The sequence below is a fragment of the Scylla paramamosain genome, chromosome 15, assembly GCF_035594125.1.
Source record: "Scylla paramamosain isolate STU-SP2022 chromosome 15, ASM3559412v1, whole genome shotgun sequence".
Lineage (NCBI taxonomy): Eukaryota > Metazoa > Arthropoda > Malacostraca > Decapoda > Portunidae > Scylla > Scylla paramamosain.
In genome coordinates, this window is record NC_087165.1 from 3,768,017 (window position 1) to 3,783,315 (window position 15,299).

Consider the following 15,299-nt stretch of genomic DNA (forward strand, 5'->3'; position numbering starts at 1 on the left):
GCGGATATTTAACCTGTTTCTTAACAGTATCTTTCTGTTGACCAACAAGCTTGCTGTCTCTCAATTTTTTCCATGCAGTTGCTATTCTTGTTCTCAAAGCTCCTTCTGCTCCAGTTTAACAAGACAATATGTCACCCACATATGAGAACTAGTCCACTATTTGTGGACTTCCTCCATCTGCCTCTAGAGTTGACTAATGCTAGGCACATGTACTGTTCCTGCTAGATTCTCATTTCTCATCCCTGAGCATCTCTTGTGGCACCACATCCCACATCCTGTGCACAGGATGAAGTTACCACCCACACCTCTGCCACATCACTCTGGTCTTCCATGTTAATCTTCAGGCCTCTCCTTTCCATTCCATTCCTTTCCATTCCAGGTAAAATTGTCAATTCTATCCTCTTCACACTCTACCATTATGTAGAGCTAATGAAGCATAAAGTCGGTACACCACTGCATATAAACACATGAAAACAACCTTAAATATATGAGTGCGCATGGATAAAAAACATGCATGGCACAACTAAACATGATCCGATTCAAATCAAAAGACACCTAAAGGTTTAGGTGTCTTCAAGCAAGATGCAAAATTTTACTGGATGGATTCTTAATATACTGGAAACAGTCGACTTCCTCTGATTTTATAGACAACATGCCTTTCACATTCCATGATGCCACTACACAAGGCATTCTAATGACTCACTTCATTAACACATCCTCCTTACAGATGGAAAAATATTTATTACAAGTTATGAATCCTTTATTCAAAAATTGTAGGGCAGGAAATTTTCAAGCATTGACATAATCTACACATTATTCACTAAATATGACTGATTAGATGTAAGTTTATCACACATTTACAAAATTACAATACAAATAACTTTTATATCTTGATAATATTAACTAAATAAATGTGTAATAAAAAGTCAATTAAAATGGTACTCAATACTGCTCTATTTTGTACATTTTCAAACAAATCCTTACAAATTACCTCACCCAATCTTCTTTTTTTGCAATGGACCAGCTCCTCTCATCAAACTCACAGGAACTTAGCCTTCCCTGAAGAAAACCTATCATTGAGCTGCCGTGCCTTCTTCAAGACACTTTCTCTTTGGGCATCATCAAATTTGTTGACATTGAGATCCTCCTCACGACTGAAGGGCCGACGGTCTTTAGGCCCCTCAGATTTCTGCTTCCTCTGCAGGAGAAGAGGGGAGAATAAAGATACATAAGATGATACTGAATATAATGCTTCATTCTCCTAAACATTTCAGTGCTATGACTTTACTATTCAAAATTAGTGGAAGTTACTTGAGTTTTCATGAGTATTTGCATGATTCCATTGATAAACAAAGGATTCTACACCAACAATAAAAGCACTCATGAGAACCTGAATGATCTCTGTGGCTTTTAAAATAGTCCTGATGAGAACACACAGCAATGAAGTAGAAAAGAAAAAACAAGGAAAAATGTGTGCAATATAAATGTTCTAGAAATTCTTCAATCTAAATTTCCAAAGCATCATAAACAAGTAGGATTACACTAAGCATCCAAATGGACGAGCCTGCCCAACCAATAACATAGAGAATATGCTTGATTGTAGGACACATCAATATTCTCTGATCTTTGAACATCTTCACCATTACCTTTGAGAAACACACAGTGCATGAGATGAATAAAACTAAAATGACTCAAGATACTCTGCCTCACATGTTTCCAAAGATAGTCTCTTTCAGTACCTTAAGTTCCTTTCTATGTAGCTCTACAAGGGGTTTGGCTCTCTTGTTCTTGTTGTATTCATCCACTTTCTCTGTCAGGTCTTTATCCCTCTGCTTGGTAGCCACTTCCTCTGGAGTGCTCTCCTCCATCTGGTGCTGCTCCTGCTCCTAATGAGAAATGGAATTTTAAGGAGAGAGAGAGAGAGAGAGAGAGAGAGAGAGAGAGAGAGAGAGAGAGAGAGAGAGAGAGAGAGAGAGAGAGAGAGAGAGAGAGAGAGAGAGAGAGAGAGAGAGAGAGAGAGAGAGAGAGAGAGAGAGAGAGAGAGAGAGAGAGAGAGAGAGAGAGAGAGAGAGAGAGAGAGAGAGAGAGAGAGAGTTGCTACAATGTTACAATTTTCAAATTTTGCAAAGGTCTATATATGGGACTGCAAACAAAGAATATAGGAAAAACTGAGAAAATTTTTGAAAATACATAAATTTCCTCAAACATTGCTTCAATCTCTGCAAAACTCCTATAAGCTTCAAGGTTACTTCTTCCTAGTACAAAATACAGATTCCCCTGATCTTTTCTGTCCCTTCTCTGAATATTTCCATTTTTTTTGTGGTAACAATTTACACACTAAGTTTTTCTTTTGTAGGAGAAAAATTCTTGAAACACATATCTACTCTTCATATGGCAATATTCTACCATCTCACCACTGTGGTGGCTCTCATGGGCCTCAGTGCCCCTATGACCATTGTAGTGGAGGAATGAGTGCCTTTGGTCTCAGTGGATGATAAAATATCCATTTCCCAAAACTTTGGATACTTGATGAACATCTATTATCATTATTATTTTTTATTAATTGCAGAAGGAATTATACTATTTCAAGAAAAGGCAATTAATTTTGGTTTTGTTCTTTGAAGTAATATGCAATAAGTTGTTACCAGAAAGCCATATAAACAAGATATTTGGAGATATGTGTATGATGATGAGGAATATAAAGCTGGCTTTAACTTCCTGGACAAATACATGATGAAAATAACCACCCCAATTATTATTATAGATCACAACTAGAATATGCTGAAGTTCTGTGGTTCCCTCACTTGAAAAATATGAAAAAAAAAAAAAAAAAAAAAAAAAAAAAATAGCAACTAATATAATGCCGCTGCTTGAAAATGTAACAAATTATGAAAACCTACAAAAAGAAAATACCAATATTTGAAGAAAGAAGAGAGATGGGGAGATCTAATTACATTATAGAAGATAACAAATTAACTGAAAAAAATTACAAGATCTGGCATTGTAAGGACAAAGAGAAGTTGGATGTCTGAAATGACAAAAGGAACTTTGAGGGAGGAAAGATATTTGCATTACACATAGTAAAAGTACAGCTTCTCACAGTATATGAAAATTTTGAGAAAAAGAAAATTAATAGCTATTTTGATGAAAAGATAATGTTTCATCATAAATTTTGTGGAAGTTTTCCTCCCATGGATTCAAACACTGTGGAAAAATCATATTAATTGAAATGTGAAGGAATTGTTGAAAGGTAACCAAACCTGGTCATATCTTGTTGCAGGATATCTTACAAATTGATATTCTATTTCTTTATGAATGCGTTCTACATATTTAAGAAACTGAAAATATTTTGTTAACTATGATATTTAGCTTAGATTCAATACTCTATGTATGTATATATACTTTTTTCATGCTACTTGCTTGAACATTGTGAAATATTGGAAATAAAAATAGTAAAGGAATACTATAAGGTGACTAACTCTTTCTTTCATCAGAGCAGTCATGACAACTTTGCCTCCTTAGCACAGCTGTGAGAGTGTGTGGTTTGTTTACATAATTTTTTGACAGAATTATGAAACTGAAAATACAACTGCATGCATTTTCTTTATTTTTCGGTACCGTGTGCTGATTTTTTTCCTGTATTATACATTACAGTAAACAAAAATGGATTTACTTAGCTTTCTGCAAGATGAAGCAAGATTTCACATGATGATTTTCTTTTTTTCTCACAAATTTCTTCAATGAGGAAGTTGTTTCACAAATTTGCTTAAAAAGCAATCTATTCAAAACTTTATAGTTTCTTATATATTCTTGATCAAGTGATTACAGAATTGATATAAGTGTTTCCTGGGAATAAAAATGTTTTGATATTGCCTTGCTGAAAAAAAATTAGTGGGATTCATTAGTAAGCACTTGCAGATCAGATCAGTCATGTGCACCAGCAAATACAGTAAATATCAGGAACAGAATACTGTAGTAGGGGCAACAGAAACAAGGAGTATACATCAATAAAAGAATAAACTGAACAAATATATGTAGCTCAGACCCTGTATACTATATGCGCGACTGCGCGTGCACACACACACACACACACACACACACACACACACACACACACACACACACACACACACACACACACACACACACAGACACACACTCACTTTTGCCTTCCTAGCTTTATCAGTAGGTGTGTCCGTCCAACAAGAGCGGTCCCCTCTCTCAGTTGGGGTCTTGCGGAGGAACTGCCTTGGTCCCAAACCACAGAAATTTGGTTTGTCATCTGGAAGCTCGGTCATCCAACTTTCCCGGGCAAGAGGCTTGTTGGAATCCTAAGGAAGACAGAGGAGACTGTGAAGGAGTGGGGAAAGAGTGCAAGCTATGAAGAATAAGGAAGGATATACATATAAAAGGACAGAAAGGAGAAAATAGAAATATATATATTTCTTAAAGAAAACACATCAATTATTTGTGCATTTTCAATATTCATAGATGTTTCTGATACCTAACCTTCACGAATGTTGAGGACTGACTGTAGTCATCAATGATATTCAAAACCTAACTCATTATCCTATCCACTTCTCTGCTGATGATACCACTCTGCACTTTTTTCACCTCTTTTCCTAGACATCTAACCCTTCAGGAATTAAACAACTCATGCAGGGATGCCTGATGTCTCATCTTTACAAAATTTCTGAATAGGCCAGAGCAAATACTGTATTGTTCAATGCCTCAAAACACAATTTCGTCATCAATCAATTCAACACAACCTTCCAGATAATTATCCCCCCTTTAGTGACAATCAACTGTCTCCCTTCTTTTACACGAAACATCCTGTGTGTGTCTTTTGTTAATAATCTAAACTGGAAAGATCACATTTCATCTTCTGCCTAAACAGATTCCATGGAGTCAGGCATTCTCAGCTGTCTTTACCAGTTTTCTACTAATACACACCTAACTCCCAATTTCTTGTTAACTCATTCAAGCTGAAATATAAAAAAACTTGCTAAGAATTCTTCATCATGTTTTTCCATAATTCTGGTACTTTTCCTTTTCAATCATTATTGACACAAAGGAGAGAGAAAAGAACAAGACAGTAAAACTCAACAAAATCAAATAATCACTCACCACATTACGGCCTTCCAATTTCTCCCGCATCTTCCTGGCACGTTCTTCTAACTCCCATGCCCTGTACTCTTCTGGGTTCACCTTGTCAACAGGAGGCAGAGGACCTATCACTGGGCCTGTCTCCTCTTCTTTCTCTTCACTTTCCTCTTCTTCATCTTCTTTCATGGATGGGTCCTCTGTGGGTGGAGCAAAGCCTTTGGGCAACATGGGTCCCACCATGGGTCTTCTCTGTCGAGACTGAGGAGAGGTCTTACTTCCCCCCTGCAGCATATGAGGTGGCAGGGCAGGGCAGTACTCCTCACCTTCATCCTCTGATTCACTGTTATTACTGCTCCCCTGCTGCATGTGAGGTGGTAGGGGAGGGCAGTACTCCCCACTTTCCTCCTCTGATTCACTGTTGTTGGGTTCTTGCATTCCGCTGTGACCATCCTGAAGGTCATGTGTTGTGGTACTTGATCCTCCACTTGTCTTCATGTGTGGAGGAAGGGAAGGTGTACAAGAATCTTCCTCCTCTTTCTTGCCATCTACAGAAACAAAAACACTTATCACAATTTGCTCCTTTAACCCTCTAAGGAATTACTAATCTTAACCTGATATTTACAGGGTGTTCCTCTACAGAAACAAAAACACATATTACAGTTTGCTCCTTTAACCCTCCAAGAAATTACTAATATGATACACACACACACACACACACACACACACACACACACACACACACACACACACACACACACACACACACACACACACACACAAGGAAGATGGAAGAACATGTGAAGCAGTTGTACAGGTAAAGTATCAAGTGTACTTGTCCTGTACTGAGTGTACTGATCATGTGCTGGTCCTGCAGCAAATCAGGCACCAGTGAATCACTGCCATCTCTTACAAAAAAAATATTTGAAAAAAAAAATAAAAAATAAATAAATAAAAATAAATAAAAAAATAAGGTCTTTTTATTAATAATAACAATAAATGCAATTATAAAATTTAAGGAGCTTAATTTTTTCTTTAATGCAAAGTAAGTTACTTTAACATAATAGATCTGATTAAATTATCATGTTAAGTAATGTATATTAACCAATGATTTCATTTAACATTGGCTAAATTTAATACAAGAAAATGGTACCATAAGGCTGAAACAAATAATCAGTGCAAACAAACAAGGATTAATGCAAGAAAATAATTTAATAAAAAAATCAATTTAAATAAAAAAAAAATCTAATTTAAATCAAATATACTGATAAAAAAAAAAAAAAAAAAAAAAAAATTCCAACCCTGACAACAACACAGGGTTGTGACACAAAGGTAAAGATAAAGTTTTAGAGTTGCACAGAACTTCTGCAATTTTAACGACTTATGTAAGTTTTTTTTTTATTTTTATTTATTTATTTATTTTTTTTTTTTATGTAGGAAGGAAACTGGCCAAGGGCAACAAAAATCCAATAAAAAAATATGCCCACTGAAATGCCAGTCCCATAAAAGGGTCAAAGCAGTGGTCAAAAATTGATGAATAAGTGTCTTGAAACCTCCCTCTTGAAGGAATTCAAGTCATAGGAATCAAAACACCTCCTTAGGAGATTGTTATGTGGCAGTTACAAGATTGCAATAATACTGAAAATAATATTAGCAAATTCAGTAAAATTTTACTCTCACTGGTCTCTCTATTCTGAATGAAGCTATTTTCTGGTAGTTTTTGGCCTGTTTTGAATTAATCTGCTTGTTAGAAACTAATAATTTGTGATAAAAATGAGAAGGAGATTAATACAGAAACAGATTGAAATCGATCAGAAAAAAATAGTTTTGTTCTCACAAATACATAACACAGCAGCATCACTCACTCACAATGTTACCCCAAGCAGAAGCAGGACTGGCTGCTGTTGCCTGTGGCCACCAGCCAGCTGTCACACATCAACACCTAACCTAACAAAACTAACTTAACCTAACCTAACAAAACTAATTTAATTAACCTAACCTAACTAAACTAATCTGAGCTAACCCAAACTAACCTAACCTAACTGGCATGGTTAAGAAATCCATCAAATGAGTGGATGTGTCACATCCGAGTGTTGTCACAGGAGCAAGCGAGCTTGATTCCCCAAAAAAATGGATAAATCTTTAAAAATTGTTGTCAGGTCAGCATTATGAATGATTTGCAGTAGGTATATATAAGGTTCAAATTACTCAGAATAAGAAACTATCTGATAAGAATTGTTAGAAAAGTTGGGTTAGGTTTTGATGAACACAGTTCATTGATTTTACAGCAGATTCCACTGTGCAATTAACAATAAAAAAAAAATGTTTCATATTTTTGTCAGAAATAAGGTCACTATCTCGAAATGAGATTTCCATAATACCCCAGATCTCTATGGGTGTTTGGAGAGTTCGGGATGATTTGAAATGTATCCATCTGTAGCAAATATGAGAGTCAAAGTAATTGAAACATATCAATATCTTTATGAAAGGTCTTGCTATATTTAGATGAAGATGAATTACAGTCACCACTCACTGCATTGCACCCCGGTAGTTGGTACTATACTTACTCTTGCTGCTGAGTTGGGCGGCGGTAGAAGGTAGCTGCGGCCCATACGCCTCTCCGTCACTATCTGAGTCTCCCATGGTAGCCACTGTCAACTTGCCACTACAGCTCAATGAAAGCTTCGGAAAGTTTGCGACATGAAATCTGTATCACTAAACTAGGTAGATGTGTTGAGTTGCTAGTCGCGACTCGAGTTTTGCCTTTGGAACGGCACTCCCTGACGCGTCCCTTCTCACTGTTTGGGTCTTCTGTTTTCTTCTTTCTCTTTCCTTTCCTTTTCTCTTAGTATCCACAATTTATGAACTGTTCTCTTCGTCTCCTCACTAAATTTATTTTCAAACAGGTATATCCATATAATATCTTCTCTATATACTTCTTTTTTTTTTTTTTATGTAGGAAAGACACTGGCCAAGGGCAACAAAAATCCAATAAAAAAAAAATGCCCACTAAAATGCCAGTCTCACAAAAGGGTCAAAGCAGTGGTCAAAAATTGATGAATAAGTGTCTTGAAACCTCCCTCTTGAAGGAATTCAAGTCATAGGAAGGTGGAAATACAGAAGCAGGCAGGGAGTTCCAGAGTTTACCAGAGAAAGGGATGAATGATTGAGAATACTGGTTAACTCTTGCGTTAGAGAGGTGGACATAATAGGGGTGAGAGAAAGAAGAAAGTCTTGTGCAGCGAGGCCGCGGAAGGAGGAGAGGCATGCAGTTAGCAAGATCAGAAGAGCAGTTAGCATGAAAATAGCGGTAGAAGACAGCTAGATATGCAACATTGCGGCGGTGAGAGAGAGGCTGAAGACAGTCAGTTAGAGGAGAGGAGTTGATGAGACGAAAAGCTTTTGATTCCACCCTATCTAGAAGAGCAGTATGAGTGGAACCCCCCCTGACATGTGAAGCATACTCCATACATGGACGGATAAGGCCCTTGTACAGAGTTAGCAGGTGGGGGGGGGGGTGAGAAAAACTGGCGGAGACGTCTCAGAACACCTAACTTCATAGAAGCTGTTTTAGCTAGAGATGAGATGTGAAGTTTCCAGTTCAGATTATAAGTAAAGGACAGACCGAGGATGTTCAGTGTAGAAGAGGGGGACAGTTGAGTGTCATTGAAGAAGAGGGGATAGTTGTCTGGAAGGTTGTGTCGAGTTGATAGATGGAGGAATTGAGTTTTTGAGGCATTGAACAATACCAAGTTTGCTCTGCCCCAATCAGAAATTTTAGAAAGATTAGAAGTCAGGCGTTCTGTGGCTTCCCTGCTTGATATGTTTACCTCCTGAAGGGTTGGACGTCTATGAAAAGACGTGGAAAAGTGCAGGGTGGTATCATCAGCGTAGGAGTGGATAGGACAAGAAGTTTGGTTTAGAAGATCATTAATGAATAATAAGAAGAGAGTGGGTGACAGGACAGAACCCTGAGGAACACCACTGTTAATAGATTTAGGAGAAGAACAGTGACCGTCTACCACAGCAGCAATAGAACGGTCAGAAAGGAAACTTGAGATGAAGTTACAGAGAGAAGGATAGAAACCGTAGGAGGGTAGTTTGGAAATCAAAGCTTTGTGCCAGACTCTATCAAAAGCTTTTGATATGTCCAAGGCAACAGCAAAAGTTTCACCAAAATCTCTAAAAGAGAATGACCAAGACTCAGTAAGGAAAGCCAGAAGATCACCAGTAGAGCTGCCTTGACAGAACCCATACTGGCGATCAGATAGAAGGTTGTGAAGTGATAGATGTTTAAGAATCTTCCTGTTGAGGATAGATTCAAAAACTTTAGATAGGCAGGAAATTAAAGCAATAGGACGGTAGTTTGAGGGATTAGAACGGTCACCCTTTTTAGGAACAGGTTGAATGTAGGCAAACTTCCAGCAAGAAGGAAAGGTAGATGTTGACAGACAAAGCTGAAAGAGTTTGACTAGGCAAGGTGCAAGCACGGAGGCACAGTTTCGGAGAACAATAGGAGGGACCCCATCAGGTCCATAAGCCTTCCGAGGGTTTAGGCCAGCGAGGGCATGGAAAACATCACTGCGAAGAATTTTAATACGTGGCATGAAGTAGTCAGAGGGTAGAGGAGAGGGAGGAACAAGCCCAGAATCGTCCAAGGTAGAGTTTTTAGCAAAGGTTTGAGCGAAGAGTTCAGCTTTAGAAATAGATGTGATAGCAGTGGTGCCATCTGGTTGAAATAGAGGAGGGAAAGAAGAAGAAGCAAAGTTATTGGAGATATTTTTGGCTAGATGCCAGAAACCACGAGGGGAGTTAGATATTGAAAGGTTTTGATATTTTCTGTTAATGAAGGAGTTTTTGGCTAGTTGGAGAACAGACTTGGCATGGTTCCAGGCAGAAATATAAAGTGCATGAGATTCTGGTGATGGAAGGCTTAAGTACCTTTTGTGGGCCACCTCTCTGTCATGTATAGCACGAGAACAAGCTGTGTTAAACCAAGGTTTAGAAGGTTTAGGACGAGAAAAAGAGTGAGGAATGTACGCCTCCATGCCAGACACTATCACCTCTGTTATGCGCTCAGCACACAAAGACGGGTCTCTGACACAGAAGCAGTAGTCATTCCAAGGAAAATCAGCAAAATACCTCCTCAGGTCCCCCCAACTAGCAGAGGCAAAACGCCAGAGGCACCTTCGCTTAGGGGGACCCTGAGGAGGGATTGGAGTGATAGGGCAAAATAAAGATATGAGATTGTGATCGGAGGAGCCCAACGGAGAAGAAAGGGTGACAGCATAAGCAGAAGGATTAGAGGTCAGGAAAAGATCAAGAATGTTGGGCCTATCTCCAAGACGGTCAGGAATACGAGTAGGGTGTTGCACCAATTGCTCTAGGTCATGGAGGATAGCAAAGTTGTAGGCTAGTTCACCAGGATGGTCAGTGAAGGGAGAGGAAAGCCAAAGCTGGTGGTGAACATTGAAGTCTCCAAGAATGGAGATCTCTGCAAAAGGGAAGAGGGTCAGAATGTGCTCCACTTTGGAAGTTAAGTAGTCAAAGAATTTCTTATAATCAGGGGAGTTAGATGAGAGGTATACAGCACAGATAAATTTAGTATGAGAGTGACTCTGTAGTCGTAGCCAGATGGTGGAAAACTCGGAAGATTCAAGAGCGTACTGCAATCTTATACTTTTTCTTCTTTCCTCCTGATATTCTGGGCACCATAATAATGTTTCTTATCTTCATATTCTATTCCACACATATTAAATGCTGTTACCTCATTATTAAATCTATTTCTGTCATTCAGCCTTATATAACATTTGTTACGCATTTAAATATCAATTCTGAGGCTTGGTCGTTTATGTATACCTCTTCTTGCCGCTTAACTCCTTCCTCCATGTTCTCAGGCTTTTTTTTTTTTATTACATTAATTTCTCTCATCCACTCTCTTGTATTCAAGTCTCTCATCATTTGTTTTATACTCTTCCTCCGGCCTCACTTATACTCTCACTCATCACCTCTACCTTCCTAAAGTCATTTTATCCATCTATAATATTTTTCTTCTCTATCATCTCTTCTCCTATCCTCATATTCAAACCAATCCCTTATACTAATACATATCTGAGATATTTCCATTGTCTTATAATTGTCATCCTCGCACTTGAAAGTTGAGGAGCCTATTTCCCCGCGTGGAGCTGTCTCTGGAGTGTATGCATAACAATTTGCATGAGTCCCAAGGATCCTTCTATACACACTGTTTTCTATCCTTTGTAATTTATTTGTCTGTTTTTGTTATTTCAATTACATTTATTCCATACAAAATAGATGGTATAGTGTTACCGCCTTCCAGCAAGTTTTTTGCTATTAATATTATTGAACACCTTTGAGCTAGCACATTATGTGTCATGTTAGTAAGCATTGCAGCTTTCTGAAACATTATTTCTTTCTGTACATTGAATTTGGCTTTTTCTTCATATAAAAGATTATGATGTTACTTTTCTGTTTATTGATTTCTAGTACAAATTCTTTATTTGTTATCTCCAATTACTATATATTTATTACTGCTTCCTCAACACTTTTTACCAACAGCATCCCATCAGCGGTAAAGAGCAGTGATGCAATCTTGAAAGTCTTATCTCTAAAACTCTTGCCTATTTTTTTTCTATTTCTTCTATAATGTTATAAATCAGCAATTTAAAAAGTAGGTGCTACTTTGGCTTGTTATCTCCGTCATGAACCTTCTTTGCTATGCGATCTACACTTTATATTGCGATCTACGTGTTATGAATCTACTTTTGTATGTAATCTGTAGGATAGTATTTCATAAGTACTTAGTACTTATGAAATACTATCCTACATAATCTACACTTTATATTGTGATCTACAACAAGAAAAATTGTACTTATCAAGAACATGGAAAACACTTGTCCTAATTTCGAGAGAAAATGTCTGGTTAGAGAGTTTGAATCATGAGCGGAATGTCTGTTCTAGTGTCGAAGTTCAAAGAAGAGACCGTGAGACACTTCACCCAATTATTCCGAGAAAAGTCGCTGAAGGCTCAATAATCCATTCCGACGACTGGCCAGCTTACTATAATTTAAACCAACTCAAATTTCATCATTTTTTCCGTAAATCACCAGCAACATTACGTCGATTCTAACATCGGAGCTCATACTCAAGGAAGTGAAAGATCCTAGCTTGATGCGAAGATTCGTATATTGAAAATAATGTGAGGCATCAATTGAAGAGCATTTCAGTCTCACCGAGACTACTTCTAGTGGCGGATGATGAGAAAAGAAGTTCCTGGCCTCTATTTAGCAATTTTTAGCCGATGTACTTTACGTGTTGTTCATCGCTAGAATATGAATAAAAAAAAATTACATATTTCCTATGCTATATATCATTCCAAAATAAAAAAAAAAAAAGTTCAGTACAGATACTTTTTCCTTGTAGATAACAAGCCAAAGTACGGTATAGATATTTTTTCCCAGTAGATAACAAGCCAAAGTAGCACCAAAAAGTGTGGTAGATGCACCCCTGTCGTATTCCGCTACACACCTCTATTTCTATTACTTCTTTTCCCAACTCTATTTTCGTCTTATCTTTTGTGTACACTTCTGCAATGACGTTTATTAATTTTGGGTCCACGATATTTCTCATTAGGACTTCTAACAATTTTCCCCTTATGATACTACGTATCATAAGCCTTTGCAAAATCTATTGAAGTGACTATTAGTGGATGTTTCAATCTATAGTTTTTTTTCTTTTTTTTCTAGGCAATATTTCAAATTAAATAAATTGTTTTCGATTTTACTACCTTCTGTAAATCCTGCCTGTCTTTCTTTCATTAATAATTTTCTCTCTGCTGTTTCTTACCACTGCCATCAGTAGCTTGTATCCCACATTATTTAACGCAACTGGTCTCATTTCCTTTACAGCTGGTCTGCTTGTTTTGGGGTATCATTACTGTTCTTGATTCCCTCCATTTCTCTGATATGCACCCTATTTCTACCATTCTTTTTCTATCTTTCTTATCAGTGTTCCCATTAATACTTCGGTCTTTATATAGGTCTCCTTTAATATGGTCTGTACCAGCTGCTCTTTTATTTCTGGTCTTGTTTATGCATTTAGGCAATTCTTCCTCATTTATTTTTTCTTCCTCCAAGTAAATAAAACTTTCTTACGCCCTTCTTGTCATGTCCGTGTGTTCCCTTACTTATAAGTTACACGTCTCTATGTAATTAGTAATTACTCTTTGCTTTCCCTATTTCCTCTACTCTCTCCAGTCTTACAGTCTGCTTATTATCTATGGTTTCTTTTCTCTTCCCATATTCCATATAGTTTCTATTTCAATACCATGTTCCCTGTAAATACTGCTCCAAAAACCATTGACTTCCTCTTCTAATTTATCTTTCTCCAGCTCCACGGCATCCTCTCCATATAAACTTATCTTATTTTTCTCTTTGACAGATTCTTCTTTTAACATTCTTATGTACTCCCACATGTTTTTTTTTTTTCCTTTATCTTTGCTTTCTTTTATTATTTTTTTTATCTTCTCTTCATATATTTCCTTCCTTATAAGTGTTTGTACCTTTACTTTTTGTTCCATCTCTCTTCCTCTTTAAATGTTTTTTTTTTTGCATTCCTTCTATTTCTATTCAATCTCTTTCTCTCTCGTATTTCCTTTCTTATCTCTTCATTTATCATTGTGGGTTCCTCTCTGTCACCATTTTTCTCCACTCTCCTGTAGACACTCTTCAAAACTTTATCTGCTATATCTTTAATCCTTAGTAGTTCCATCTCCTTCATATTATCAACCTTTCCCCTCACTACCTGCTCCTCTAGACTTTCTCTGAATTTGTCCAGTGAGTGTCTATAATATTTCCTTACTACCCATTAATTTTCCTTGTACTTCTTTCCTTTCTCTTATAACTTTAATACAACTTCTAGCACGTTATGGTCCGATAGCTCCTGTAAAAGAAAAACAGACAAAACAAGCAGAAAAACGAACAATATCCACCAAACTAATTGTCCTTATATCTGGGACGCCACATTCTCGCCAGAAACTCCTTTACTGCCTCGATCATCCTTTCATTCGTCTCTGCACAGTCCCAGCAGCAACACCATCCATTTCCTTCCTGTCCTCTCCACAGTTTCATTCCTATTATGCCTAACACAGTTAAAATAACTTGCATCATCGCTCTCCTGTCTCTCTCATACCTTTCACACTCCAGCATCACATGCTCCACCATCTCATCCTCATCTGGCACACTCCACTATGGGACTCAGACCATCTGTAATTCTTTGCATTCACATCCATACACTGTGCTCGGGAAAGATCACAATCCAGGCTTCCATCATACCACCTTTCATACATCGGGGCCTCTTTCTCCATAATACCATTCCAGAGTACTCTTTCGTTCCATCTCATTCTTCCATTTATTCAGTTCCACACACTTTATTTTTCTGTCTGTCTCACTCTTCCATTTTCTCACATTCCATTCAGTTCCCACTCCACCTTCTCTTGTCAAAACTTTTATCGCCTTTCTCATTTCTTCCTTACCTGTCACCCCATTCATCTTCGGGCTCTCCACATTCTCACTGTCAGGTATCACCTCACCTTTCAGGAATCTGTATCATTCTCGGCCACCTTCAACATCTTTCTCTCATAAGGACCGAATCACACCTCTCTCACACACCTAGCTTTAACATATCTCTCGTTTCGTCACTCACTGCTGACTCACATACGCTGTCCATGCATTATGGTAATCACTTTCAACTTCCTCACTCTTATGCCTCCTCTTTCTCAACTGCCTGCACAGACTATTTAGTCTCATTCTCTCCTTCCTAGCATCCCTAATCTCGTCATTCCATTATGGGTTACATGTACGATTTTCACACACTACCTGGCTGGCTGCTGCATTTTTCACATTCTTTACAAATCTATCATTCAGTTCATCTACACCATTCAAGTTTTCATCCTCCCAGCTTCTCTCACTTAAGTCTACCTGGAAATTCTCCTACATCCCTCAACCTCTACTGTCTCCTTTTAGCCTTTGCATTCCTTTCCTCTCTTCCACGTGTGACTCGCTTCTGAACCAGCCTGCGGTTCGCACAAGGAATGTGCTTGCCCAGTGTGATAGGCCCTTAAGATGTATAGAATCCTTGCCAACACCCCTGCCAAGAGACACCCTGAGCCAGCGTGC

The 15,299-nt window shown here is 37.9% G+C and overlaps 1 protein-coding gene across 1 annotated transcript; it reads right to left on the reverse strand.

The window, feature by feature from the left end:
• Window positions 1–738: 738 nt before the first annotated feature.
• Window positions 739–7,883, reverse strand: LOC135107285 (GPALPP motifs-containing protein 1-like). Its single transcript, XM_064016956.1, has 5 exons — window positions 7,671–7,883; window positions 5,128–5,651; window positions 4,164–4,331; window positions 1,740–1,886; window positions 739–1,198 (listed from the first exon to the last, which is right to left on the reverse strand). The coding sequence occupies exons 1-5, from the start codon at window positions 7,744–7,746 to the stop codon at window positions 1,040–1,042; spliced, it is 1,074 nt and encodes a 357-aa protein (XP_063873026.1). The 5' UTR covers window positions 7,747–7,883; the 3' UTR covers window positions 739–1,039.
• Window positions 7,884–15,299: the final 7,416 nt, after the last annotated feature.

Coding starts and splice junctions, on each gene's coding strand:
- LOC135107285 (XM_064016956.1), bottom strand. CDS start 7,746: ATGGGAGACTCAGATAGTGACGGAGAGGCGTATGGGCCGCAGCTACCT. Junction 4,332..5,127: donor AATTGGAAGGCCGTAATGTG/GTGAGTGATTAT, acceptor TGTCTTCCTTAG/GATTCCAACAAGCCTCTTGC. Junction 1,199..1,739: donor TACATAGAAAGGAACTTAAG/GTACTGAAAGAG, acceptor CTTCTCCTGCAG/AGGAAGCAGAAATCTGAGGG.